Source organism: Schistocerca gregaria, chromosome 4 (genome assembly GCF_023897955.1).
Source record: "Schistocerca gregaria isolate iqSchGreg1 chromosome 4, iqSchGreg1.2, whole genome shotgun sequence".
NCBI lineage: Eukaryota > Metazoa > Arthropoda > Insecta > Orthoptera > Acrididae > Schistocerca > Schistocerca gregaria.
Genome location: NC_064923.1, coordinates 575514470 through 575541966, shown reverse-complemented (window position 1 = coordinate 575541966; position 27497 = coordinate 575514470). Strand labels below are relative to the sequence as shown.

The 27497-nt window shown below is 42.4% G+C and overlaps 1 protein-coding gene across 1 annotated transcript in view; it reads right to left on the bottom strand.

Moving 5' to 3' along the window:
• Positions 1–27497, bottom strand: part of LOC126266725 (probable cytochrome P450 301a1, mitochondrial) — a 172134-nt gene that overhangs the window by 41680 nt on the left and 102957 nt on the right. The window contains exons 5-8 of the mRNA XM_049971201.1: positions 23938–24054; positions 23770–23846; positions 14521–14722; positions 408–576 (exon numbers count right to left, since the gene is read on the bottom strand). Of these exons, the coding sequence (XP_049827158.1) occupies positions 408–576; positions 14521–14722; positions 23770–23846; positions 23938–24054 (565 nt within the window). The remainder of the gene's footprint in view (positions 1–407; positions 577–14520; positions 14723–23769; positions 23847–23937; positions 24055–27497) is intronic.

Sequence of the window (27497 nt, the reverse complement as noted above, 5' to 3'; positions counted from 1 at the left end):
CATTATTGAGCATATCTGGGATGCCTTGCACGTGCTCTTCAGAAGAGATATCCACTCCCTCGTACTCTTACTGATTTATGGACGGCCCTGCAGGATAAATGGTGTCAATTCCCTACAGACGTTAGTCGAGCCCATGTCAATTCGTGTTGCAGCGTGCTCGCGGGAGTCCTAGACCGTATTAGGCAAGTGTACCAGTATCTTTGGCTCTTCAGTGTATCAGCACCTATGTGCTATCTTCAGTGGGTGATTTATTTCTTTCCTGCGAGATGCTATTGGTTGTGCATATTGGGAGTTTCATGGTTCAAGTGGCTCTGAGCACTATGGGACTTGACATCTGTGGTCATCAGTCCCCTAGAACATATAACTACTTAAAACAGGGATGCACAGGCAGTGATGTGAGACTGTACCGTGTCGATGCCGGCGCCCATCATGTCCAGGGCCATCACGATGGCGATGCGCGGGTCGTCGTTGGAGAGCAGCAACCTCTCCAGCACGCTGAGTTCTCCAGCTGACACTTGTTCTGCTCCTCGCTTCTTCATTCGGTCCATCGCCTCGTTGATGTGTTTCATTGCCACGCTGCACATGAAGACACAGGCTCTAAATTGGTGCCCACACACAATGACAAAGGCCGTACTTCGAAGACCACAGTACAACACGGCTAACTATGAGTTGGTGCATAATACACAACCGAGGATGTATTTGCCCACCACGCAGAAACACAGTCTGTAAGTTAACGCACACCTCACGACACACAATGACAATGGTTGTAAGTTGACACAATGACACAGGTTGTAGCCTAACTTTTACTATACAACAATACAGCCAGTACGTTGATGCCCACTGCACAATAACACAGGCTGTAAGTTGATGCCGATCCCTCAACAACATTGGGTGCAATCTACGCCAGCTACACAGTGAAAAATGCTGTAAGCTGACACCCACTACAAAATAACAAATGCTGTAATCTGAAACCTTCTGTGCAGCAACATTGTCTATCATTTAATGGTCATTGCACAACAACATAGGCTATAAGTTGACATCCACTACACAATGAAACAGGCTCTAAACCAACACCCACTACTCAGGGACAGAGACTGCAATCTCTCAGCCACAAGACACCAACACACGTTGTATGTTGACACTCACTACAGAATGACAAAGGGTGCAAATTGACGTTCACCACATAATGACACAGATTGTAAGCTGACACTAGACAATGACAAAGGCTATAATTTAACAACCACCGTTCAGCAACACAGACTTCAAGTTAGCACTCACTACACAACAACACAAGCTGTATGCTGGCACTCACTGTACTGACATATGTTTTACGTCGGCACTCATTACACAATGACAGCTGTTAGACGACACCCACTACAAACTAACAGACTGCAAGCCGACTTCCACTACATAGAGACACAGGCTGTAACTTGACGCCCTGCTATATGACGGCATAAGATGCAAGATGATGCCTACAACCCATTGACACAAGCTGTAAGTTAATACCTACCACTTGACTTACGTCTTAAATCAACGCACTCTAAACAGCAACACAGGCTATTAGTTCACACCCACTACACAATGAAACCAGTTGTATGGTGCCCATTATTCAACAAGATAGACTGCAAGATGGTGAACACTACACAGGGACACAGGCAGTGGGTCAGTGTCCAATCCACAATTCCACAGCCGTACGTTGACGCCCTGTACATAGTGACACAGACTGTAAGTTGACTATTACACAGCAAGACAGAACTCTCATTGTAAGCTGACTCCAGCTACACACTGACACTGGCTGTAAGCTACACGGGATGTGGGCTGTAATATTATACCCCTCTCACAGTGACACAGAGTGGAAAGTGACAGCCACTGCACCACAACGCAGCCTGTCAGTTGATGCCTACCACAGAGTGATACAGGCTGTAAGCTGATGGCTACTAGATAACAACGCAGGCTAGAGCTAGCATCCATTACACTACAACACTGGGTGTAAATTGGTCCAGACGTAAATTAACACCATTCACACAACGACTCTGGTTGTAATTTTCACACACTACACAACGACACAAACTGTAAGCTGGTGCTCACTACACAGTGACAGAGACTGTACGTTGACGCCCATTACACAACAGCAAAGCTGACACCTGCAACACAGTGACACAGGCTGTAACCTGACACTCGACAGTAGGTGTATGCTGAAGCCCACTGCACAACGACACAGCCTGTAGTTTCATCCCCACTACACAACGACACAGGCTGTAAGCTACAAAGAGACACAGGCCATAAGCTGATACCCACTACATACCAAGATAGGCTGTAAACTGATGGCTCTTACACGAAAACACTGGTTGTAAATTAGTGCCCACTACGTAGCGACAGACAGTGTAGGCTGACACTCATTACACGAAAATTTATGACCATTACGCAACAGCACTGTCTCTAATCTGACTCCCTCTGTGTAATGACACAAAGTGAAAACTGAGGCCATCTACAAAGTGGCATAGGTCGTATTTAGTTTAAGGTACCAGTAATTTGGTGCACCAAGGAAACATACACAATGCGTATATCCCATATCACACCAATATTTCACAAAAATTGCTCAATATTGTTAAATAGCCTCAAATAGCAATACCTTTTCAACCAACAAGAAGCTGCATCAAAGACATCCCAATAACTTTAAAAACAATAATGAGAAATTCAACAAATCTCATATTTACACAATTTCTTTTAATGAGCCATCTGCACGACAAATATATCAAACGGCCATGACTTACACACATAAAGCATTCTGATATGGCACACCAGAAAAATCATCAATAGCCACACATATCAAAGATATGGGTCATTGCTTGGAGAATGTACATGAAGGTCACAAAGTGCTGTTCCCTTTAAATTAGGGTCACAAATTGTATCTTTATGAATAACATGAGATTTATATCCATAGAAAGAAAGAGGACCAAAGCATCCTGAGTGAGCATTCTCGAATCAAATCAAGCAACTTTTTAAAAGTAGCGACACAATGTGTGATAGATTTGATAAATTTATACTTGTCGTGAAGTCTCAATTCATTCCTAACAAATAATGAATATATTTACGTAGGACGTAATCCATTTCTGTAATACTGTGAGCTTACTGGTTTTTTTCTTTTTTTTTCAATTTAATCAAGACGGAGTACGATAGAGAACGTTTGGGTGTTGTTAGTGGGCAACTGAGTGGTTTATCTTATCTGGAGGTGTAACAGCGGTTCATTCGGAAATTTCACAAATCTGCACCCACAAGAGTGAACACCCGGTTAGAATCAATAAGTTCCAAGGAACAGGAAACATGTTCGATGAATCAAGCTCCCATACCACAAGAGACTCCATAGGGAATCAGAAAAGCAAATGAAATAAGTCCGAATGCATCAATTTTTCGTTTCAACAACGAATTGCACGTACCAAAACTAACGATTTTGGATGTTTTACTCTTTACGCTAAAGAAAAGTGCGTACTACATCCTGTTGGTTCACAAATTAGACCGTGAAGTAAGGCTGCTCACCAAGCTGCGTGTTAGGATTTGATGGAAGCTGCCCACAAAGGGCACCTCATGGATCACAGTTTGGTCACTAATGAGGGCACATTTCACATCTGCGAAGAAGTTAACAAACGTAACTATCGCATAAGGAGTAACAAACCACCTCACGCCACCACTGAAAGACAAAGAGGCATATCAAAAGTCAATGTGTGGCTTTGATTCGCAAAGACTACAGTTTATGGTCCCTTCATTTAAGTAGAGGTGACAACGGCACGAAACATTTACCTTGATATGCGGGAGGAATTCCTTCAACGTACTCCAACAAGAAGGCATTGCTGTCACTTTTGTGCTCCAACAGGATGGAGCATCCCCTCATTTCACTCTTATAGAAAGTGGGTACCAGTACCTAAATTGAAGATTCTCCAACAGAGGGATAGGTAGAATTTTAGCAAGACTCTGTCCATAGCTTCACTTGGTTTGACTTTCTTGGGTTTCTTCGTCTGGGGGTACGTAAAGCCAAGGGTGTGCTAAACAGGAATCTACAGGATCTAAGATCTCGAATGCAGCATGAAATGTCGGTTGTTTCAGGAGGTATGCTTCAAAATGAATTCTGGTTTGCTCTCCAACAGTTGAAGTAATGCGTCGAAATGAAAGGAGACCTGTTAATGTGCGTTGAAAATGTATGCATAGATAAAGAACAAACATATATGGGCATTATGAAAAAGTATCCATTATTTATCAGAAATTTATCGAGACATTATGACCACCCCGTCATATACGTTTATCATGAATCTAGCAATTTCTCCACACACAGTTTATCTCACTTTCTAGTTACAAATGTTGTCAAACAGGCCATAACTACAGAATTCTGTAAATATCAAAAGATGCCTAATTATACTGTAACACGTATATTTTGCCGCCCGTAATTTTAGTCATAAAAGCTATAACTTAGCGATATATACAGGGCCTTTTTCGTGTACCTGTAGTTTCACATTATTTACGTAATTATATTTCATTTTCATTACGTTGTTACACAGAGAGTTGTGACATTTGAATTGTGCGACATTCAGAAAAAATTCTACGTGGTTATGCTGGAAAATAATGCCTTTGAATATTTTATGTGAAAATTCTTAATGATTTTTAAATAAAACAAACATTAACATTTTACATCTTTATTGTTCATGTGTACATACTTACGTTTCAACATAGTCACGTTGGCGATGAAAACATTTATCCCAAAAGAGACCAGTTGGTTGATAGCGTCACTGTAGAATTGTTGACATTGTTGACGAAGCCACAACCTCAATTCTGCTCGGAACGATTCATCGCTATTAAACTAAAGTCCTCTAAGGCATTCTTTAAGTTTTAGAAATACATGAAAATCGGATGGGGCCAAGTCTTGACTGTATAAGATGATCAATGACAAGGAGGCTAAGTCGTCGGATTATTGCAGGTTTCGCATCGCTCTTGCGTAGTCTGGCATTCACAAGCTGCAGGAGAAGATGCTCCAAATGTGGAAGGTTGGAAACTCAATTTCAGCATGCTGTTTCTCACGCACCGACACAGTTCGTTACACACCGCCGTGTTACATGCTACAATTCAGAGCCCCTTGGCGGCGGAGGATTCAAGTTGCGTCGGCAAAGCGGGAAAGTAAGCGAGTCATAAGCAAGACATATAATACCTCAACCGATATTGAAACTGAATAAAAAATTCGGAGACACTTCTTCTCAGCACGTCCTCGCACTTGTAGTCCATGTAATAATCAGGGCCTTTTTTATGTACCAGTAAAGAGTCAGAATTTTCATAGCTGTATTTCATTTTCATTATGCTATTACATAGAAATTTATAACAAATGATTGGTGCAAGAGTCAGAAGCAATTTAATCAGGTCCTGATATTATTAAGTACATATGAAACATGCTTCATGTCAGTGAGCTGCAGTAATACAAGACATGTACATTCCTTCATCACTCGCCTGTTTGAAATAATTCTCTTATGCAAACTGCCTAGTTTTAAAATTCTTCGACGAGAAACTTAACTACTTCGCTTCTTCGACGAAAAATATAACTTCTTCGTTGTATAATGACACTGTCTGACTAATGTAAAATGGGAAGCAATTGCGATTTTCAACGGCAGAATGAGGCTCAAATACTGCTTCACTTGAACTGTAAGTGCTTTTATTATGTTTAAAAAATCTGCTGTCTTGGTCGCTTCAGATACTGCTGCACAAAATCATCAACGATTTCGACTAACATCGACCATGTAGACAACTCCTTCCACATGATAATGATGATTGCCTATCGAAACGTTTGGCGGGCAAAATAAATCAACGTGACAGACGCAGAATTATGTGTTTTATTTTCTTTAAGTGTCAGTAGCAGCAGCAAAACCATAGTCCATAGTGGTGTAGTGACAGTGATGACTGATGTCGATTATGACAAGATGATAATGAGATGTAAATTCTCTTTTTTTGAGAATGCAGTGGTCATATTCTAAGCTCAAACATCGGGAAGCTCCTGAAGAAAAACAAGCTTCTCTCAAAGTATCTGCACAGCTTGCGTTTTTGGTCGAGTTCTTGAAAACAAATGATGCACGTGAATTTTCAGTATTTTGCGTATTTATTGACCGAATTTGTATATTTAAATTGTTTTCATAATCTAACTCATTAAAAGGTATAATCTTACGTTAAAAGTTTAACACAATAAGACAATTAATAAAGTTGAAAATTTGTCTTGAGTCAGTGCAACCGACAGAGCATTAATAGCCGGATTTTATTCATCCAGTGTTTGAGAATGAGAGTACTTAGCAATTTTCAAAAACTATACCCATAATTTCTGAACCTCTAGGAAACCTTTTCTTTTTGATTACCCACACAAAATGACGAAAAGGAAAAACTTTATCGCTTACTACATTTTCTCTGTTCATGTAGTAAAATTTAAGCATCACACATGACGTTTTAATTTATTACTTCTTTACTGACAACTCTGTTCGCAACACACTTTGCAGACAGTATCTACATATACCAATGTCTGTACCTCATAGCTTACCCCAGTTTTTCTAAGACACACAGTTAAGGAGATACGACGCCATAAATATTGAGATGCGTGAAAAATTTGCTTTTGCTTAAAATAGAGATCCAATTACTCAAACAGTAGTTATCCAATGTTTGAGAATAAGAAAAGTTAGCGAATTCTAACAAATTTTAAGCATAATTTCAAGCCTTCCGTAAATCTTTCCTCGCTTACATGTTCAACGTAAAATATTTAATTTTTTTTTAAGGTATCAGTCTTCTGACTGGTTTGATGTGGCCCGCCACGAGTTCGTCTCCTGTGCCGACCTCTTCACTTCAGAGTGGCAACTGCACCCTACGTCCTCAATTACTTGCTGGATGCATTCCAATCACTTTTTACCCTCTAGATCTCCATCTAGTATCATGAAACGTATTCTGTGATGTCTTAGTAGATGTACTACCACCCTGTCCCTTCTTCTCGTTAGTATTTGCCATATATTCCTTTCATTTCCGATTCTCTAGAGAACTTCCTCATTCCTTACCCTGTCATTCCACCTAATTTTCAACATTCTTCTATAACACGGCATGTCCAATGCATCGATTCTCTTCTTTTTTGGTTTTCCCAAAGTGCACATTTCACTACCATACAACGCTGTGCTCCAGACGTACACACTCAAAACTTTCTTCCTTAAATTAAGGCCTATGTTTGATATTACTAGACTTCTATTAGCCGAGAATGACCCTTTTTGCCAATGCCTAGTCTTCTTATGACGTCCTCTTTGCTACGATCGTCCTGCCTAGATAGCATATTCCTTAATTTCATCTACTTCGTGAGCAGCAATCCTGATGTTAAGTTTCCCACTTTTCTCATTTCTGATGCTTTTCATCTGTTTCGTCTTTCTTCGAGTTACTCTCAGTCCATATTCTGTACTCATTAGACTGTCCATTCCATTCAGCAGATCCCGTAATGCTTCTTTGCTCCCACTGAGGATAGCAATGCCGTCAACGAATTTTATCATTGATATCCTTTCACCTTAAATTCTAATTCCACTCTTGAGCCTGTGGATATACGTCATGCGTCTTTAATGCAGTGGTTTCCATTGCCGTCTGTATTTCTGAATCCGTATGCCGTTGACCACCGCTGATTCTTCAGCCTTTGGGTACAGTTTCCCACCTCAGGGACAAGAGAGTGCCCTGAACTTTTATCCGGTGCTGCGCTCTCTTTGACAAGGTCGTTGGCAGAATGAGGGTGACTTCGTACGCCGGGGGTCTTCGGCCGCCAATGCTGATTATTAATCAAAACTTAAGCAGTGGTGGTTTTCGAACCCGGGACCGAGGACGTTTTGGTTACTAGTCAAAGACGCTACCCCCTGAGCATAGGTCACTGGAGGTTATAAACTCTGTAAGTAGGCTGTTTAGGTTTTTTTTATTGGTAACGCCACGTAGCTCTCTGTATGAAAAATCACTGGCTGTTCTGTTTGTAGTCAGTGGCTGGTTGGCATTGTTGTAATACTCGCCATTGTAGTGTTGGGCAGCTGGATTTTAACAGCGCGTAGCGTTGCGCAGTTGGAGGTGAGCCGCCAGCAGTGGTGGATGTGGGGAGAGAGATGGCGGAGTTTTGAAATTTGTAATAATGGATGTCATGAACTGCTATATATATTATGACTATTAAGGTAGATACATTGTTTGTTCTCTATCAAAATCTTTCATTTGCTAACTATGCCTATCAGTAGTTAGTGCCTTCCGTAGTTTGAATCTTTTACTTAGTTGGCAGTAGTGCTGCTCGCTGTATTGCAGTAGTTCGAGTAACCAAGATTTTTGTGAGGTAAGTGATATGTGAAGCGTATAGGTTAATGTTAGTGAGGGCCATTCTTTTGTAGGGATTTTTGAAAGTCAGACTGCGTTGCGCTAAAAATATTGTGTGTCAGTTTAAGCACATTCGTGTATAATTTTTCTAAGGGGACGTTTCAACTCCACAGTGCTGATGCTCATGAGGCCTGCGTTTCTAGGGTGTCACATATATGTCGAGAGAGAGAGAGAGAGAGAGAGAGAGAGAGAGAGAGAGAGAGAGAGATTAAATAACTAGGGTTCAGGTGACGTCATTTGCCTTCAGGACAGTTACTTTCTCACTGAGAATTATTTTTCATTTGAAGCATTCATTCAGTCAGTGTAAGGTTACTGACAACATTTTTAGTATCACCCCACAGATTCCAAAAGGTGAGTTTTTTTTAGATGTTCTTAGCAGCAGATGCTATGTCAGGTTTCAGACACTATTCTTCGAATTTCCAATATCTTCAGCTTCTTGCATAAAGATTATTTGGGGTCATATTTATAAACCAAGCATGCTTACTGAATGTTTTGCCTATATGATGGATGTACTTAACATTTTCAAAGACGAATGGTAATTCTTTTAAAGTGAATTAATCATTCTCTATGCCCTATTTAATTACTTCGCAAAGTAAGTGTTGTCTGTGTTACGTTATTCATGAAGTTGGTCAGACTTCACTAACACAGTACTGTTATGGGTCAACATTCGCAGACTTAAGTAGGCCATTGTAATCAGGGCAAATTTCAGTATGTGTATTTGACGTATCTCTGACTTTCTGATTAATTACCACTTAGTACTAGCTATCGGATGGTAGGTACACATTTGAAAGCGTTACTACGTGTTTGTTTCTCAGTACGGCGATCGTTCCTTGTAGTGATCAGATATAGTCGACCTAAACCTTGACGACAAGTACGCCTGCCTTCACGTTCTCATGGCGTTCTGAATCAGGGCACTGTCACATCTGAATCCCCCAGAAATTTGTATATTGCGTTATTCGACTATCTGACCAAATGTACGCCAGCTATGAGGCTCCTTTCATACTGTTAACGCTGCCTCTCGTGAGAATAGGGCAAGTGTCCTTCACAGTGATGCCTCAACATCTGACTCTGTTCACTCCCCTTATATTCCTTGCCAGGTTTGGTAGCAACAGTAAACATCAACTCTGGCGGTCGTTCTACTTATCGCAGAGAATTGCAACTCTACTCATTTACATATTCCCGGAAGGTGTGTACATACACGAAGTTATACTGACATACAACCATATCTTCTGGGCACTTCACTTTTTTTATGGGCAATGTATGTAGATGTTGGTCGGTGCATCTGATTACTGTCGGTAGTTAATGAGCTGAGGGAAATATTGGGAAGGATTTTGTGTGGGAAAGGTGGGATGTCAACGTGTTCACTGACAGTGTTCTCACCGACTGAGCTATCCTGAGATGACCCACGACCCATCCTCAGAGCTTCATTACGTTCATTGTCCCAAGAACGGCATTATAAAGTATGTATGTTTTAGGTGCAGTAATCAAACTGCTGAAATAGGTCATTGTGTAAGATCACTTCCTTTATCAATCTTCCGACTGGTTTGGTGCGGCCCACATTGACTTACTCTCCTGTGCCATCCTCTTTATCTCAGAGTAGCACTTACAGCCAATGTCTACATTTCTTAGATGGATGTATTCCAGTCTCTGTCTTCCCCTAAAATTTTTACCCTCATCATCTTCCTGTAGCACCATGGAAGTTATTGCCAGATGTCTTAACACATGTCCTACAATCCTATTTCTTCCTCATGTTAGTGTTTTCCTCATACTACTTTCCTCGCCGATTCTGTGAGGAACCTCCTCATTTCTATGGCACCACATCTCAAACACTTCCACTATATTCTTTCCGGCCCCATTTCTTCTTCAATGTATAGACTAAAGGGTAAAGGCGAAAGACTACATCCCTGCCTTACATGATTTTTAATTATTTACTTATATGTCAAGTTCATCTTTTATCTAAAACAAATGATTATTTAAATGATAGACCTAACTAATCTTCAATGATTACTCTGATTTTATATGATACAGATAGAGTAAGAAAATAATACGTCGATTTCGGTATACTACATAAAAATCTTTATACACACATAAAAAAAAATTGCATCAGCTTTGTTTACAAAGTTCCGGAACCTGTGCAGAAAATTGGAATAGACATCAACATAAACATAATTTACGCCCTTTTTATTGCTCATGAAAACCACACATTGCATGTCGTATCACCATACAGCGAGACCTTCAGAGGTGGTGGCATACTACCCACAAGTTCATTAAGGCATCGTTGGTCCATATTGTCACACTCCTCAACGGCGATTCAGAGTAGATCCCTCAGAGTGTTTGGTGGGCCACGTCCATAAACAGCCCTTTTCAATCTATCCCAGGCATGTTCGATAGAGTTAATGTCTGGAGAACATGCTGGCCACTCTAGTCTAGCAATGCCGTTATCCTGAAGAAAGTCATTCACAAGATGTGCACGATGGGGGGTGCGAATTGTCGCCTATGAAGACGAATGCCTCGCCAATACGCTGCCGATATTGTTGAACTATTGGTCGGAGGATGGCATTCACGTATCGTACAGCCTTTACTGTACACCAGAGGTGTACGTCGGTCCTACATAATGCGACCCCAAAACAGCATGGAACCTCCACCATGCTGCACTCGCTGGACAGTGTGTCTATGACGTTCACCCTGACGGGGTTGCCTCCAAACACGTCTCCGACAATTGTGTGGTTGAAGGCATATGCGACACTCATCGGTAAAGAGAACATGATGCCAATCCTGAGCGGTCCATTTGGCATATCTCTGTGCCTATCTGTACCGCGCTGCATGGTGCTGTGGTTCCAAAGATGGACCTCACCATGGACGTCGCGAGTGAAGTTGTGCTTCATGCAGACTACAGTGCACAGTTTGAGTCGTAAGACGACGTCCTGTGGCTGCACAAAAAGCATTATTGAACGCGGTGGCGTTATTTTCAGGGTTCCTCCGAGCCATAATCCGTAGGTAGCGGTCATCCACCGCAGTAGCAGCCCTTGGGCGGCCTGAGCGAGGCATGTCATCGACAGTTCCTGTCTCTCTGTGTTTCCTGCATATCTGAACAACATCGCTTTGGTTCACTCCGAGATGCCTGGACACTTCTATTGTTGAGATCCCTTCCTGGCACAAAGTAACAATGCGGACGCGATCGAACCGCGGTATTGACCCCCTAGCCACGGTTGAACTACATCTACATTTATACTCCGCAAGCCACCCAACGGTGTGTGGCGGAGGGCACTTTACGTACCACTGCCATTACCTCCCTTTTCTGTTCCAGTCGCGTATGGTTCGCGGGAAGAACGACTGTCTGAAAGCCTCCGTGGGCTCGAATCTCTCTAATTTTACATTCGTGATCTCCTCGGGAGGTATAAGTAGGGGGAAGCAATATATTCGATACCTCATCCAGAAACGCACCCTCTCGAAACCTGGAGAGCAAGCTAAACCGCGCCGCTCTTCTTTGGATCTTCTCTATCTCCTCGGTCAACCAGATCTGGTACTACTGACAACACAAGCCGTGTACCTCCTGCCTGGTGGAAAGACTGGAACTGATCGGCTGTCTGACCTACTCCGTCTAATAGGCGCTGCTCATGCATGGTTGTTTACAGCTTTGAGAGGAGGTGTGTGTGTGTGGGGGGGGGGGTGTCGTTAATGACATCGGGGGGACTGTGTCTGTGATACAATATCCACAGTCAACGTCTATCTTCAGGACTTCTGGGAACTGGGATGATGTAAAACTTTTTTTGATGTCTGTAGTTAAATTGGTTAACTCAGTTCATAATTTTGCTATTGTCACCAAGTAGAGATAATTGACACACAAGACATTCGTATAGCGTTTTGTGTGACTCATCTAGGGTTTAAATATAGCATTGCTTTAATCTATTTCAAAGTATTTTAATTAATTTATTGTTTTACTCATATTCTTTTGTTTCGTGTTTCTTTTTCACGTGTTCTATTATTATCTTCAAACCGTAACGTTTTGAAATTCAAGAAACAACTAAATAAAAATAAGCTTTTGCTACTTTGTAGTAGTACATGTCTTGATTTGTGGTGTAATTATTACTTGGACATAGAGTTTTTAATTTTGGTGTTCGTTTGTATAAGATATGAGATTTCGACAATGGTCCTGCTTCAGCGACATTTGCATTGGAAGGTGGCTAGCGATCGCCATTTTGTGCTATATTTCTGTGCACAAAGATGGCTCACTTGTCAAACGGCGATATATCATTTCTTCTTCCTACAAGAATGATGTTCTGCTGTGAAATGTCTGATCCGTAATATCCTTCGAACAGTGAGTCCAACCATCACAATTTTAACGTCATATAAACGACAACGTACGTTGTACATTGTAGAGGAGTTTATTAGCATGAGAGACTGTGTAACAGTATTTTCTTGGATTATGCAAACTCATTTAGGAGGTGGCATACATTAGAAGTCTAGCTGAAACCAGTGTTGAGATCCCGAAACTATAGCTCTTAGTATTTGTGCACTCCGTCTTATTTTATAAATAAATTTGGTTGCTATAGTTTCAAGTTGTCTGTTGAAATAATAATTGTAGAACAAATTCTTGATCACTTAAGAAATTCTTTAATAAAAATTTGAGATTGAATTGAGGAACTTCGATGTGCTGAAGGAATTCTGACTTGGTTTCACGTAAGTCGTAAATTTCAACAGAAGATTCAAGTAGGATAAGAGTAGCTATTGTTGAAACAGATATGAACCCGTTTAAGTTCATAAGCTCTCAGTCCAACGTCAAGATTTTTCTGCTGTGCGATAGTGAACCTTATATTAGAAGACTGAGCTGTGCCTTGTTAGCAAAGAAATTTAATTCATTTGGCAGAGAGTGAAGTTATCATGTTCCCAAACAAAAAACTACGAATATTTAATTGTTCATTTTGGTATTTCTCAGATACACATACACTTGAGGATATATGTCGTACTTTTTTTAAGGAAAGCTTTCTTTGCGTAATGTTATAGGCCAAATAGTATTTGTACAAAGGTCTTCTGGAACCGAATTATGGATGTAACATTAATGTGGTTTTCGAATAAATGTAAAACATCAGCTTTTTCAAGGTCCTCTTTAACAAATCAGACTCGTAAGCCTTCCCCCCCCCCCCCCCCCCCCCACCCTTTAACATAATCCTAACCACTTCCTTGTACTCAGGGAAAGCATTGTCGGGAAATAGTTGCCTAGTCTGTGTCGTTCTGACCCAATTAATGAGCCAAAAAGTCCATATGTTTGCATGTGTTATCAATGGTTTGAAATCACACTCTCTCACTAGATTAGATTAGATGTACTTTTTGGTCTATAGAAATACTTTCTTCTGAAAAGTTATTTTTACTGTTTCCTGTCTGCAGTTTACATCCTATTTACTTCGGCAACATTAAGAGCCGCAAGTTCGTCGTAACAGTCATTCTGATACTTGCTCTGGTATCTGTTACATTGTTACGGATGTTTTTTCTTCACTGAGGCGCTGCGGCAGTTTTTTCACAATGTCCTCACATTTTTCATTCACTCAGTCAACTATCTCCTAGTTGGGACGATGTTAAGTGACGTACAGTCCGTAACACATGGACAAGATTTTATGTACGGTTCGTGACACATGGAAAAGATCACACATCCATATCCCCTAATTATTCTACAGCAAATCTCCAACTCCACATGGCAGGGTAACGCTAAACCTTTTGCATCGTCACCACACAAGAGTGGGCGTGGATGACCTCCATAAGAGAGGTTATACAACAGATGCACCACCACACTGTATTTTTGTCCACTAGACTGCTCTATCCCACCCCCACCTCAACCCGTCCCTCCCCCTCACAGCGTCTAGTGTCACTTTGTGCCCATACCAGCAGCATTTGCTGTGAGTGAAAATAGCTCAAGCTGCTACTGTCCCTGGCTCTGGAAGGATGTAAGAATGGGCAGGCGTTGACAGAGGAATGTGTATCGCACCAGTACACTACGATTACCCAGAAGGAGGGTTCACGGCTGGGCAGGGAAGACAGCAACCATGACCTGTAAATGCAGCATTTACGGCAGTCCTTTTGTTTCGCATGTCGAACTTGAATACCAGCACAAAACATACAGGGAGTTTGTTCACTTACTGGTAGAAGTAGTCCTGCGACTTGACTAGGCGCCTCCAGGCCGGCGTGCTGATGTACTTCCAGGGCGAGGGCCTCACGTCCAGCTTGAGCATGCAGTCGAACACGGTATGCATCGCCTCGATCATTTGCTGGGGTTCTGAGTCTGGGGGGAGGTTTCCATCCAGACAGCCAAGGCGTGTGTCCAGAGCCACCAGAGAAATTGCTGCAAGGAGACGGTTGTGGTTAGGTAAGGCACGCAACACAAGGTTGATCAGGTATCAGTAACAAGAAAGAAAAACAGCAAATACTCAGTTGTTAACACGAGCAGATACAACTTCAACCATTTTGTAATTCTATATGATGCTTGCCTCTCGTAAAGCAGTCATTCTGTAGAACAGACATAAATTTGTGATCCGCGTGTGGATCTGCATTCCTATGGCTACACATGCCATGACGATTTCTAATAACATTTTTATGTATTTTTTAGTCTATATTTCACTGCAGTCCAATATTTCCGATTCGCCGGAAGTGTGGGAACACATACAATCGTTTGACAAAATCTCATATTGATATCTCAAACCATTTATAAGATACGAGAGATGTTATGAATATCACATTTTGATCTTATCACTGGCCCATGTGATTGTACTAAGTGGGCAACATAAAATCCATTTTCCGACACTGGAGGCAGATTGAGACCTACCTCCCCAGTCTGAAGATAAGTTCAATATGTTAGCTAAATTTCGTGTACATTAATGTATGATCTAGAATGTAACAAAAGCAAAATAATAGTGAAGTCCATTTTTCATTATAAACTTTTTGTATTTCGTGCAATGTATTACTTAAATGTGAGATATCACAATAACTACGATCATTATGAAGTGATGGGGACTACACCTTGAAAATGACATACAGAGCTGTAGGTAACGTAAAATTCAATTTTTTTAACGAATAGTTTCTGTGAAATCGTTTGAGAAATATTGCAGGCATCACGCCTCGATTTCACCACTGCAGCGCGTCATGCACTAGTAGCATAGGTACTGGCAAAGAATGTCTGGTACATTCTGGCCACAGGCAGTTGCATGTCTGCTCAAGTCCCCGCCACCAGCCGGCTACCATTGTACGCTGCCCCATTAGACAAGACGGGGTACTCTTCCCGCAGTTTCAACCACTTGCACTGTCCTATGCTACGCAGGTAACCCGCTTTCTTTCTGTGTGCACTCTATCGAGTCATCTGATCCCGGCAAAAAATAAATGAAAATAACAACACTAACAAGACAAGGAACGAATAGAATACAACCCTTAAAATGCGACTGGAGGCATACAGTTCAACAAGTACCTACTGATACGAATATCAAACATGAACAAATGACTCAGATAACCTGAGAGGGTCCCATATCCATGTGGGCACCAGTTGTCACCAACAGAGGCTGCTGTTCATCAGCTAACATACAAGTGTCCACTACCGCAGTATGAGGGGCGTTCTATAAGTAATGCAAAGAATGTGGAATTCGTTACGGGACATCGTGGAATATTCCCGTTCCGATACGTCATGGCGCTATATGTAGCCTACAAAACTGCGTCTGTAACGGAGGTGCGTTCCTAGCAGAGAGCTGTCATTGAATTTCTTTTGACGGAAAACCAGAGCATCGCAGATATTCATAGGCGGTTGTTTACGGAGACCTGGAACTGAACAAAAGCACGGTGAGTCGTTGGGCGTAGCGCCTCTCGTCATCGCAAAAAAGGTCGCGCAAACCTGGCCAGCCACACACAGCTGTGACTCATGCAATGTTGGAAAGTGCGGCCACTATCATTCGAGGTGATCGACGGATCACAATCAGACACCTCGCTGCTCAACTGGACGTCTCTGTTGATAGTGCTGACACACTCGTCTACCAGTTGGGTTACTTAAACGTGTGTGCCTTCCGAGTTCCTCGCCGCCGCCTAAGAGAAGACTATAAAGAGCCCACTGAACGACCGGCTGTGCAGAATGCTTACGCGCTACGTGGCTAATAGTGACAATGTTTTGTCGAATATCGTCACAGGGGATGAAAAATGGGTTCATCACTCCGAGCCGGAACGAAAATGGCCATCCATGGAGTGGGGCCACACCACTTCTCCTCCGAGGAAAAGGTTCAAAGCCACACCCTTATCCGGTAAAAGCATGGCGACAACCTTCCGGGATTCTGAAGGGGTTACTCTGTTTGATTCCACCCCTAGAGGTGCAGTTATCAAATCCAAAGTGTACTGTGCTACCTCCCAGAAATTAGGGAAACGACTTCATCTTGTTCGTCGCCACAAAAATGTTAACTAACTTCTCCTTCTCCAAGCCAATGCAAGGCCTCACACAAGTCTGCACCCCCGAGAAGAGCTCACGAAACCTCACTTGCCTGTTCTTCCTCGTCCACCCTACAGCCCGGATCTCGCACCTTCAGATTTCCATCCGTTCGTCCGAAAGAAGAATGCAGTTCGCGGGAAACAGTACGAAGATGATGGGGAGGTTACTGATGTAGTAAGACATTGTCTCCGACGTCGACCGGTAGAGCGGTACCACGCAGGCACAGAAACCCTCCCAGCAAAGTGGAGAAAAGTTGTTGCGCTGAGTGCAGATTATAGCGAAAAATAGCATTTTTATGCACAAGAGTAGGGAATAATATGTACTGGAATCCTTAATAAAACCACCTACTTTCAGAAAAAAATGTGTTGCATAACTTGCTTATCACTACTCTTTACTTTTAATAATCGGTTAAGGACATTCACAGTCAATGTTTTCAGAATGATTTTAACATAGGGAGAAGGATGTTATTATAATAATACAACATACGATATGAGGCGCATGTCGTAAGGTAGAACACTGGTAGCATATGTTGCAAGAATGAGCAAATGGATTACAAAAACACAAATAGGTCAAAAAACAAAAAAAGAAGAAAAATTGATGAAATGAGAACGGAGATGAAGATAACTTCCTGTGATTTCACAACAGAATACGTGAAGGATTTGCATCTCTTAGACTCGAACCCATGAAGTGTGTATAACGTGATAAGCTTGGGCAAGTAAAATTCCTTACACTTAACATGAAATTATTGGAGAAAGATGTGTAAACTCGACGTGAGGGAGAAATTGATGGGAGACACACACTTAAAGTCGAATTGCTGAAGTATGGGGAACGGACGCTTATACTATACTTGGAAATCAACTAAGATTTGGAAAATTGTGCAGGTTGGTTAGAGTATGCGTAAAGTGGGAAAAATGCCGCTGTTTTCCCCTAGAGTGACTCAGAACGGAGTAGAAGGGTCAGTTAGTACACGTTCAACACTGGAAAAGTGACGTATATCATTAAGGCAAGATCATTTGCATTACTCAACCAAGAGGTCTCTGTGATACAAACCCATCTATGTGGGAATAGCGAGAGAACTACTGAATCCTTACACACTTCATAACTGATTATTTTTGAATAAATATTATCGGCAAATATCCAATGAAAGAGCCGTCGCACAAGCTGCTTCATACAACTGGGGGCATGCTATCTGCTTGCGTTGTCTCCTCAGGGATCGTTCTGAATGTCACCGCGCTCATATCAATACACAAGCAGTTATTGTTGTTGTGGTCGTCAGTTCGGAGACTGGCTTGATGCAGCTTTCAAAGCTACTCAGTCCTTTGCAAGCCTCTTTTACTTTCCGTAACTGTTGCAGACTAAATCCATTTTAACCCACTTATCGTATTCATCGCTTGGTCTCCCTCTACAATTTTACCGCCTCTCCCCTTCCCGCCCACCCCACTTCAAGCTGTGAAATGAATTTCTTTTCTATAAGTGGTGTCTGTTCTTTCTTCTCTCTCTCATGACTGCTGTGGCTGTGTAGATGTCTTTAAGTCACCAATGGTTAGAAAGTGTCTGGATGGTAGAGAATGATAATTTTTAATGCTGAAAATGTGTTGGACGGTACAGAGGATTCGCCCGAGTGCGGCGGCTGGGCAGATTTTCTTTCGGACATGACCCAAAGAACAGACACCGCATGTATAATTAACACGAGAACAGCGAATGATCACTTCAGAGCGGATGCAAATCACTCTAGAACTCAAGAGAATCAGCGAAATGCCGCACATTAATCAGCATAATGATCAAGGGGCACTACTTCAGTAGTTCGTGGATAAGTCGAGAACTTAGGTCTGACGAGAGGTGTGCTGGGGTAGTCCACGCAGTTGCCGTGACCAATGCGTTCAGCTGGCGTAGTGGTCAGTACAACTGCTTAGTAAGCAGGAAATACGGTTTCGAATCCCAATCCAGTACAAATTTTGAACTTTAACCATTGATTTAAATCAGTGCCCAGTGGCAGCTAATGTCATTAATTCCTCTTTGTCTTAATTTCTTTTATACCCAGTTCAATTCAATACCTCCTCATTTGTTATTCGTTCTGCCCATCTAATCTTGAGCATTCTTCTGTAGTACCCACATTTATAAATCCTCTGTTCTCTTCTGTCACGAAGCACTCATCATCCATATTTCACTTCCGTACAACGCTACACTACAGAAAAATACATCCAGTAAATATTTCCCAAAACATAAATTTATATTTCATCTTAACAAATTCCTCTTTCGTATAAATACTTTTCTTGCTGTAGCCAGACATCATTTTATATCCTCTCTTCTTCAGCCATCGTAAGTTATTTTGCTGTCTAAATAGCAAAACACGTCTACTACTCTGGCCGCACATTTCGTAATCCTATTCCTTCAGAATCACCTGATTTAATTCGACTAGATTAGATCACGCTTTTTTACTTTTGATGAAGTCCATCTTACAATCTCTTGTCAAGACGCCGTTCATTCCATTCAGCTGCTCTTCCATGTCCTTCACTGCTTCTGACTCAGTTACAATGTCATCGGCAAACCTCAAAATTTTTACAACTTCTCCCTGAAATTTAATTCCGTCTTCAAATTCGTACTTTGTTCCTTTTACCGCTTGTTCATTGTACAGACTGAATGACATCAGGGGTAGGCTTCAGCATGACAAATCCCCTTCTCATGTTTATAATAGAGAAGCACTAACAGGAATATCACCTTTAAGAACACGACTTGTAATTGTGCCGAAGGTTGGCACCATAATTAAATAGCATCGCTGAAGCGGTCATGTTGAGTGGGTCATTTGACTGGAGCGGTAATAGGTGGGGGTGAAGAGGAAAGTTCGTTTCTTCTGGGTAGTCTTATTATATGGTTGACTCTCTCTCAACTGAGTAATTGTTTATGAATCGTCTATGTTTTGGAAGTCTCTGGAGGGCACAGAATGAAAATTCATACTACTGAAAACGAGTTACTGCTGGGCAGTTGGACGGTACAGTGTACGCGCCCGGTTGCGGCAACTGCGCAGTTGTTTACTTGAGTGACCTATGTTTCAGAAGCGACTGTACGTAGCCGAGTGTCAGTTCTTCAGGGCGGAAGCAGCGCGATAGCCACTCGTAGAGGGGTGAATGCTAAACAAGTTTGCCGTGGAGCGCAGCCTTTGGAGCTTCCGTCGAACATACATCGAAGCGCCAAAACCTTATCACCATATGTTTATAGCTTGTCTGTCCGTCACTGGGATGAAATACATCACTGGATCTGCGTATCAGAGATCCGACAGTTGGTTGATAGGTTTGTGGAGGTACATGACATTAGATGTGTACACTCAGGTCACGTAATTCGCGCAAATAACGGGCCGCTGATTTGAGTACGACGTGATGGCGCCCGATAGCGAAACAAATGGGTTCCATAGGATTTACACCAGGCGAGTTTGGTCGCCGAAACATTAATATGTGTTTCACTATAATGCTTCTCAGACCACTATAGCATGGTTCAAATGGCTCTGAGCACTATGAGACTCAACTGCTGTGGTCATTAGTCCCCTAGAACTTAGAACTACTTAAACCTCAGTAACCTAGGGACATCAAATCCATCGATGCCCGAGGCAGGATTCGAACCTGCGACCGTAGCAGTCGTACGGTTCCGGACTGCGCGCCTAGAACCGCGAGACCACCGCGGCCGGCTCTATAGCACGGTTCTGGCTCCGAGACAAGGACAGTTATACTGCTGAAAGATGACATCGCCACTGGGGAAGACATCAAGCATGAACGGATACATGTGACTTCGATGCAAGCGTAGGACAATGTCTCTCGTAGCTTCATACTGGTCCCACCAACTTGCGTCCGTGTTTCGCTGCACGTTTCAAGCCGCTGTTCACCTCGATGGCGACGTTTGAGGAGACGACCATCGATCTAGTGTAGCAAACATATGATTCACCCGAGGAGCCGACACGTTTCCATTGATCGACGGTCGATTTCCAATGTCCGGTGCCCACTGCAATCGTAATTGACGATGTCATTGTGTCAACATGTGAAAACGTAGGGGTGGTCTGCTGCGGAGCTGCACGTTCAACAATGCGCGATGAACGGTGGGCTCCGAAACACTTGTGTGTGCACCAGCTTTGTGCTCTTTCGGCAGAGATGCCACAGATCAGCGTCTGTCCAACATTACAGACCAGACAAGCCTCCAAACCCCACACTCAAGTAATTTTAATCGGACTCTAGTACCCAAGAGGACACACATACTGTTCGCTCTGTTAGAGAGGATCGTACAGCCACCCTGAGGCCGTCCGGCGTGGCCGAGCAGTTCTAGGCGCTACAGTCTGGAACCGTGCGACCGCTACGGTCGAAGGTTCGAATCCTGCCTCGGGCATGGATGTGTGTGATGTCCTTAGGTTAGTTAAGTTTCAGTAATTCTATGTTCTAGGGGACTGATGACCTCAGATGTTAAGTCCCATAGTGCTCAGAGCCCGCACTCTGTGAAGAGTCGTGGACGCCCAACCATTTAGCGCCTGGTGGTACTTTGGCTGTCGTTCTACCTCTTTCCGTAGGTGCTCACGACAGTAACATGTAAGCATTCGACACCTTCGTCCTTTCCGAGATACTCGATCACAGGCTCTGCCTAATAATAATTTGCCCTTTGTCAAAGGCGTTTAATTTAATGGATTTCTCCATTTGCAGCCCGTATCTTCGGTAGGTGAACCCCCGTCCATGTCTGTTCCGCTTGTATACTTTAGTTACCGCGTCACGTGCCCACAACACCACCAGGAGGCATCCAACATGGAGGTGGGCACTGGTCATAATGTTTTGGCTCATCAGAATACGTGGTGTGTCCAGTGTCGTGTGGTGAATGCGGCTGGCTCCTTACACACTCAGGTTATAAGTGGAACCACCGTGACTCCGTATATTCATGGTACGTTCTATAAGTTAAGCACTGATAGCATTTTATGGGTGTATGTAAAACAGTTGGATGTGGATTCTCCCTACAAAGATGCCGCCTTGTTAGACTAGAATCACAATCATTTTTAATGTGATTACTTCATGACCATAGGCACAGGTCATAGACACGGGTTCCCAGGTAGATGCCGCGTTTCTTGACTTCCGCAAGGCGTTCGATACAGTTCCCCACAGTCGTTTAACGAACAAAGTAAGAGCATATGGACTATCAGACCAATTGTGTGATTGGATTGAAGAGTTCCTAGATAACAGAACGCAGCATGTCATTCTCAATGGAAAGAAGTCTTCCGAAGTAAGAGTGATTTCAGGTGTGCCGCAGGGGAGTGCCGTAGGACCGTTGCTATTCACAATATATATAAATGACCTTGTTGATAACATTGGAAGTTCACTGAGGCTTTTTGCGGATGATGATGTAGTATATCGAGAAGTTATAACAATGGCAAATTGTACTGAAATGCAGGAGGATCTGCAGCGAATTGACGCATGGTGCAGGGAATGGCAATTGAATCTCAATGTAGACAAGTGTAATGTGCTGCGAATACATAGAAAGAAAGATCCCTTATCATTTAGCTACAATATAGCACGTCAGCAACTGGAAGCAGTTTATTCCATAAATTATCTGGGAGTAAGCATTAGGAGTGATTTAAAATGGAATGATCATATAAAGTTGATCGTCGGTAAAGCAGATGCCACACTGAGATTCATTGGAAGAATCCTAAGGAAATGCAATCCGACAACAAAGGAAGTAGGTTACAGTACGCTTGTTCGCCCAATGCTTGAATACTACTCAGCAGTGTGGGATCCGAACCAGGTAGGGTTGATAGAGGAGATAGAGAAGATCCAACGGAGAGCAGCGCGCTTCGTCACAGGATCATTTAGTAATAGCGAAAGTGTTACGGAGATGATAGATAAACTCCAGTGGAAGACTCTGCAAGAGAGACGCTCAGTAGCTCGGTACGGGCTTTTGTTGAAGTTTCGAGAACATACCTTCACCGAGGAGTCAAGCAGTATATTGCTCCCTCCTATGTATATCTCGCGAAGAGACCATGAGGATAAAATCAGAGAGACTGGAGCCCACACAGAGGCATACCGACAATCCTTCTTTCCATGAACAACACGAGACTGGAACAGAAGGGAGAACCGATAGAGCTACTGAAGGTACCCTCCGCCACACACCGTGAGGTGGCTTGCGGAGTATGGATGTAGATGTAGATGTAGATGACTTTTCTGGCTTTGCTCTAGCAATGAGCAACAACTAGGATATGATATTTGTAGAATTTGCTATGAGACTGTTTTGAAGTAGTGTATAAACCAATCATTTCAGTTGTTCCTAAAGTACTTGTGTTTCATGGAACACTCTGGACTTAAATAAAAAAAATAATATTTTCGAGCATTTTTGTGTCATGTCCACGGATCTAGTTCTTTGTTGGTGTAGATAACCATAAGTAATAATGCCAACGTGTTCAGCTCCCAGCTCCCTAAGCGAATCTGGAGTAATTTCAGGAGGACGCAGCTACTACAGACTAGATGCTAATGTGGTTAACTCTTGTATATTGTACTTCAAATATTGTGATTTTTATCCCTTTTGGGCGGTTGAGTTTTAATTAAAAGGCTTCAGTTTAAAAGGCCTTCGTCAGTATAAATATCTTGTTTATAAATTTACATGGCTGCCTTACCTGGTTAAAAAAAAAATAAGACGTCCTTTTAAAATTTAATTCTGATGAATTCGTGATAATAAGATGCATTGTTAATGCAATACGGTAAATTCTAAAACGGTTGTTGCATTCCAACAAGACAATAATTTTTTTGTTTTCTTTTTTTTAAAATAAATTGTTCGGAGCATAGTCGTGCCTCTATCCTTGTCCCTAATCATCTCTTGCCAGTAGGGTCTGGCCTCAGTATCGCTACGTAACTTACTTTCGTTTTCTTACAGACCCACATAGCTACACTTAGGAACGAGGGTACATAATTGTCACTCACATTCTAGCGCCCACTTGTTCAGTTCATTCATGAAGTCTCCAGGCATCTTCATATTCTCGTCTCTGATGGTCAGCATTCTGAAAGAATGAAGGAAACAGATAATGAACATCTTGACCAATACAGCACTGTTGCTCTGCTTCTAGGACTCGTGTCACCGACTGCGCTCACCTGTCGGTGAAGTCCAGCGTGACTTGGTCGATGGAGGGAACGTACAGCTTGCTGGAACGCGGCTGCATCATGGGCTGGTTGACTCTCCTCCTGAACTCGTACCACTGCTCCCCCTGACTGCAAACAACAACAACAACAAACCAAATTTCTCGTGACCATACGTTTAACACAACAATAACGTTTTCCTTCAGTAAGCGAATCATGGACTGTTGAGCAACAGGAAAGGAGAAGAATAGAAGTGTTTGTGGAACAGTGTGACAAAAGAACGCTCAAGAAATTAGGAGGTTCTCTGTAGAATAGTCGAGTACGACTAATTCGCACACTGGCCGATCTCTGGCAATCCAGGTACCTTCACAGTGGTGGAAATCAGTATAAAGGCAGGGTTCCACCAAAGTAATAGTACGACGTCTGAAGCATACGTGCATCGAATTAACTATGAAAGTAGTAGATACCTGTAAAACATAAACAGTCATGACGGAAATACACTGTTCCTTTCACAAAACGAATAATGAAATAAGGCGCTTGCATTTCCTGGATGGAAATTCGTATAAAGGCACTCACTGTCCTCTTGTGTTATTGCATTGCTAGTACTTTGTCCAACCGCCGTTGTTCCTAATTGCGGCATTGATTTTGTAAGGGTCTGCAATTTTTGCAGTGAAATTGTTGCCAACGCTTCTTGTATCGCTCTTTTCAGCTCACATACGGCCTCAGGTTGGCTTCCATTGCGATAAACACGCCTTGAGAGTATTCCACAAATGCTTTCCACGAGATCCAAATTCGATCTGCCTACAGCCCAGAGAAAGACATCTATATCCTTATCTTCAACCAGTTTTTGGTTGTAGCAGAACCATAATTAGATGCATTACCTTGTTGAAATATTACTCTTTCGTCCCTTAAGTCCTCATATATTCTAATAAGTTCTGTTTCTAGTACCTCAGTGTACACGTTACAGTTCAGTCTAGTGTTCAGTCGAAGAACGCGGCCTAAATCATTACACTTCAACCACCAAAATTTCTCCTCATTCTTATCTGCTGCTCTATTCTCAGATCACGTCAGAAATATTGAAATCTATTCTTCCCATCTAAATTAACCTTCTTCTCATCATTGAAGATCACTTTGTCCCATTCTGGTGTCTACGACATATGTTTTCCACGAAATTCCAGTCTAGCCTGTTTATGTTTCAGTGTTAACGCGAGCTTATGCAGTCGTTTCTTCAGTGTAAGGTGTTTCTCATGTGACAAAATTTGCCGTATACGTCCGGCAATTACTGGCAACTATTTGAAAATAATAATGATTTGTGACCCTTGTTTTGCTCAAAAGTAACCTTTTCTATGCCTCAAACAGTTTTCTACTTTGCACTTATTTTCTGTTCTGTTTATATCGTGCGCCCAGTCTAACGAAATTATCCGTCACTGTACATAAACAGTTCATCTCCTTGGCAATTTGACGATTAGAGTGTCCCATTTGCTTACATGTATCGATTTTTTTGCTTTTTCATCACATGATAACTGTTTCCATCGCTGCGTTGTCGCAATCGTGGTTTATGCACAAAACGTTCACTATCAGTAATGGTGGCTGTTTCCTATCTGCAGTAAAGGCAGGTACACATACACACGAAAACCGCACAGTGCCGACTGTCTTTATATGGTGATCTACCCCCTACCACCTGAATCGTTGATGTCTTGTTATATACTGTACTACTGACATCAAATGCGATACTATTTGACTCCACTTGTCGGTATACTGGATTTCTTACTATAGCATATACATTCTGCAAATATCCATGCCTTTATAGTAATTTCCGCTACTGTAAAAACGGTGTTCCGTCAGTGAGACGCTGGAGGAAATGCAGGATTACTGTGTTGCATGTAGACGCCGCCCTCAGCTTACTCTTGTGGATTTACCAGGTAGCGGCGGAAGATGGTAGCGAGCGTTGCCTCCTCTAACGATTAAAACTTGCTAGAGGTTGTGTGCACTTATGAGACAAAGCCTTATGACCACTGCCATCACCAGATTGAGCGAGTGGACACGCGCCTCATTAAGGAAAATAAACAGTGTGTTTCAAAAATACTTTTACAGACTTGGTGACAGGTTCCTTATACCAAAACAAGAAATAAATTCATTTAAACATATTATTCGAAAAAATCCTTCGTTTTCGAGTTATAAATGAAAGCTGGCAAAACGTGTGATGGAGCTCTTCAAGACACTGTATAAACTCATAATGAATGCTCAAAATGTCCTCCTGTTGCTTCTAAACACGCGTGCATTCGTTGAATCATGGACTGTCGTACCTTTCGAATATTCCACGACTGTTTCGAATGATTTCGCAGGCGCTCACGACACGTCAATGAAGAGTTTCTGCATCCTTCTGGTCTGCTGCATAGACTAATTGTTTAGGGTGCCCCCAGAGATAAAAATCCACAGGGCTGAGGTCGGGGGAGTGTGCAAGCCATGGAACTAGCCCTCCTGTATGTACTTATCTGTCCTGGTAAACACCATCCAGTGAATGTCGAACACAGATTGAAAGGTACTGGAACTCCGTCTTAAATAAAACACCTGTTTCTTCTTACTTTCAGCGGCACGTTTCGTAATAGGTCTTTGAAAGTGTTCCGAATTAAGTCTCTGTAGCCAGCACCTATAAGACGTACTGGTAGAACGTATCGACCTATCAGGCAGTCACCTACAACTCCAGCCCGCACATTTATCTTAAACTGATGCTAATGTTCAGCCTGTAGTGCACTATGAGGACTGCGGTCGGCCCATATGTGTTGGTTGTTGGAATTTGTTATTCCATCTCTCCAAATGTTGCCACGTATGTAAACAAAACTGGAGACACGAACAACGGATTGGGCAAGAAACAATCAGCAAAAATTATCCCGGAATGGGTGATTGGCAGACGTATAAGACCCTGCAGGCGTTGAAGATAAAATGCGAGAACGAATATTTTTCTTAATTTTATGAACAATTTTGAGCTTGATGTCCTGCAGCATATGTTAATGACATGAGCTAAATAATTTGAAAATGGCATAAAAGGCCGGAACCTGGGTCGTAATTAAATAAACAACAATACAGTCAAATATCGGTGTGTTCATTTAAAAATTTATAAACGAATACATGAGTTGTTCGTGAGGTAACCTCCATGCTGAACTTGGAGATGAACCACATACCATAACCACTTGACTTGCACTGATACCTGGCACTTCTGTGACTGCACGTAGAGTGTGCTTTTCCCGGTCAGGTGCTCGACCACCACTTGGTTTTTCTTGGCCAATAGCCGTTGGTGCAACACATCCCGCTGAGGCAACGTGACGATACACAGCACAAAAAATTCAATGCCTGCGCTGTCTTCGGCCTGGAAACACCATCTGGTACACCCCCGCAGCTTCCTGCCCATTACCATTGGCGCACATAAAAATCATGTGTACCTGCTCACGAAATGAATATCCTGCCATGTTTGAACGAAGCATTTTCAGTTAACTCACTACCTGTAGTATATGCATGTAAAGAATGACCATGCTGGAGACAGACGAATGACGAATGCAAAAATGTTAACAAGACGC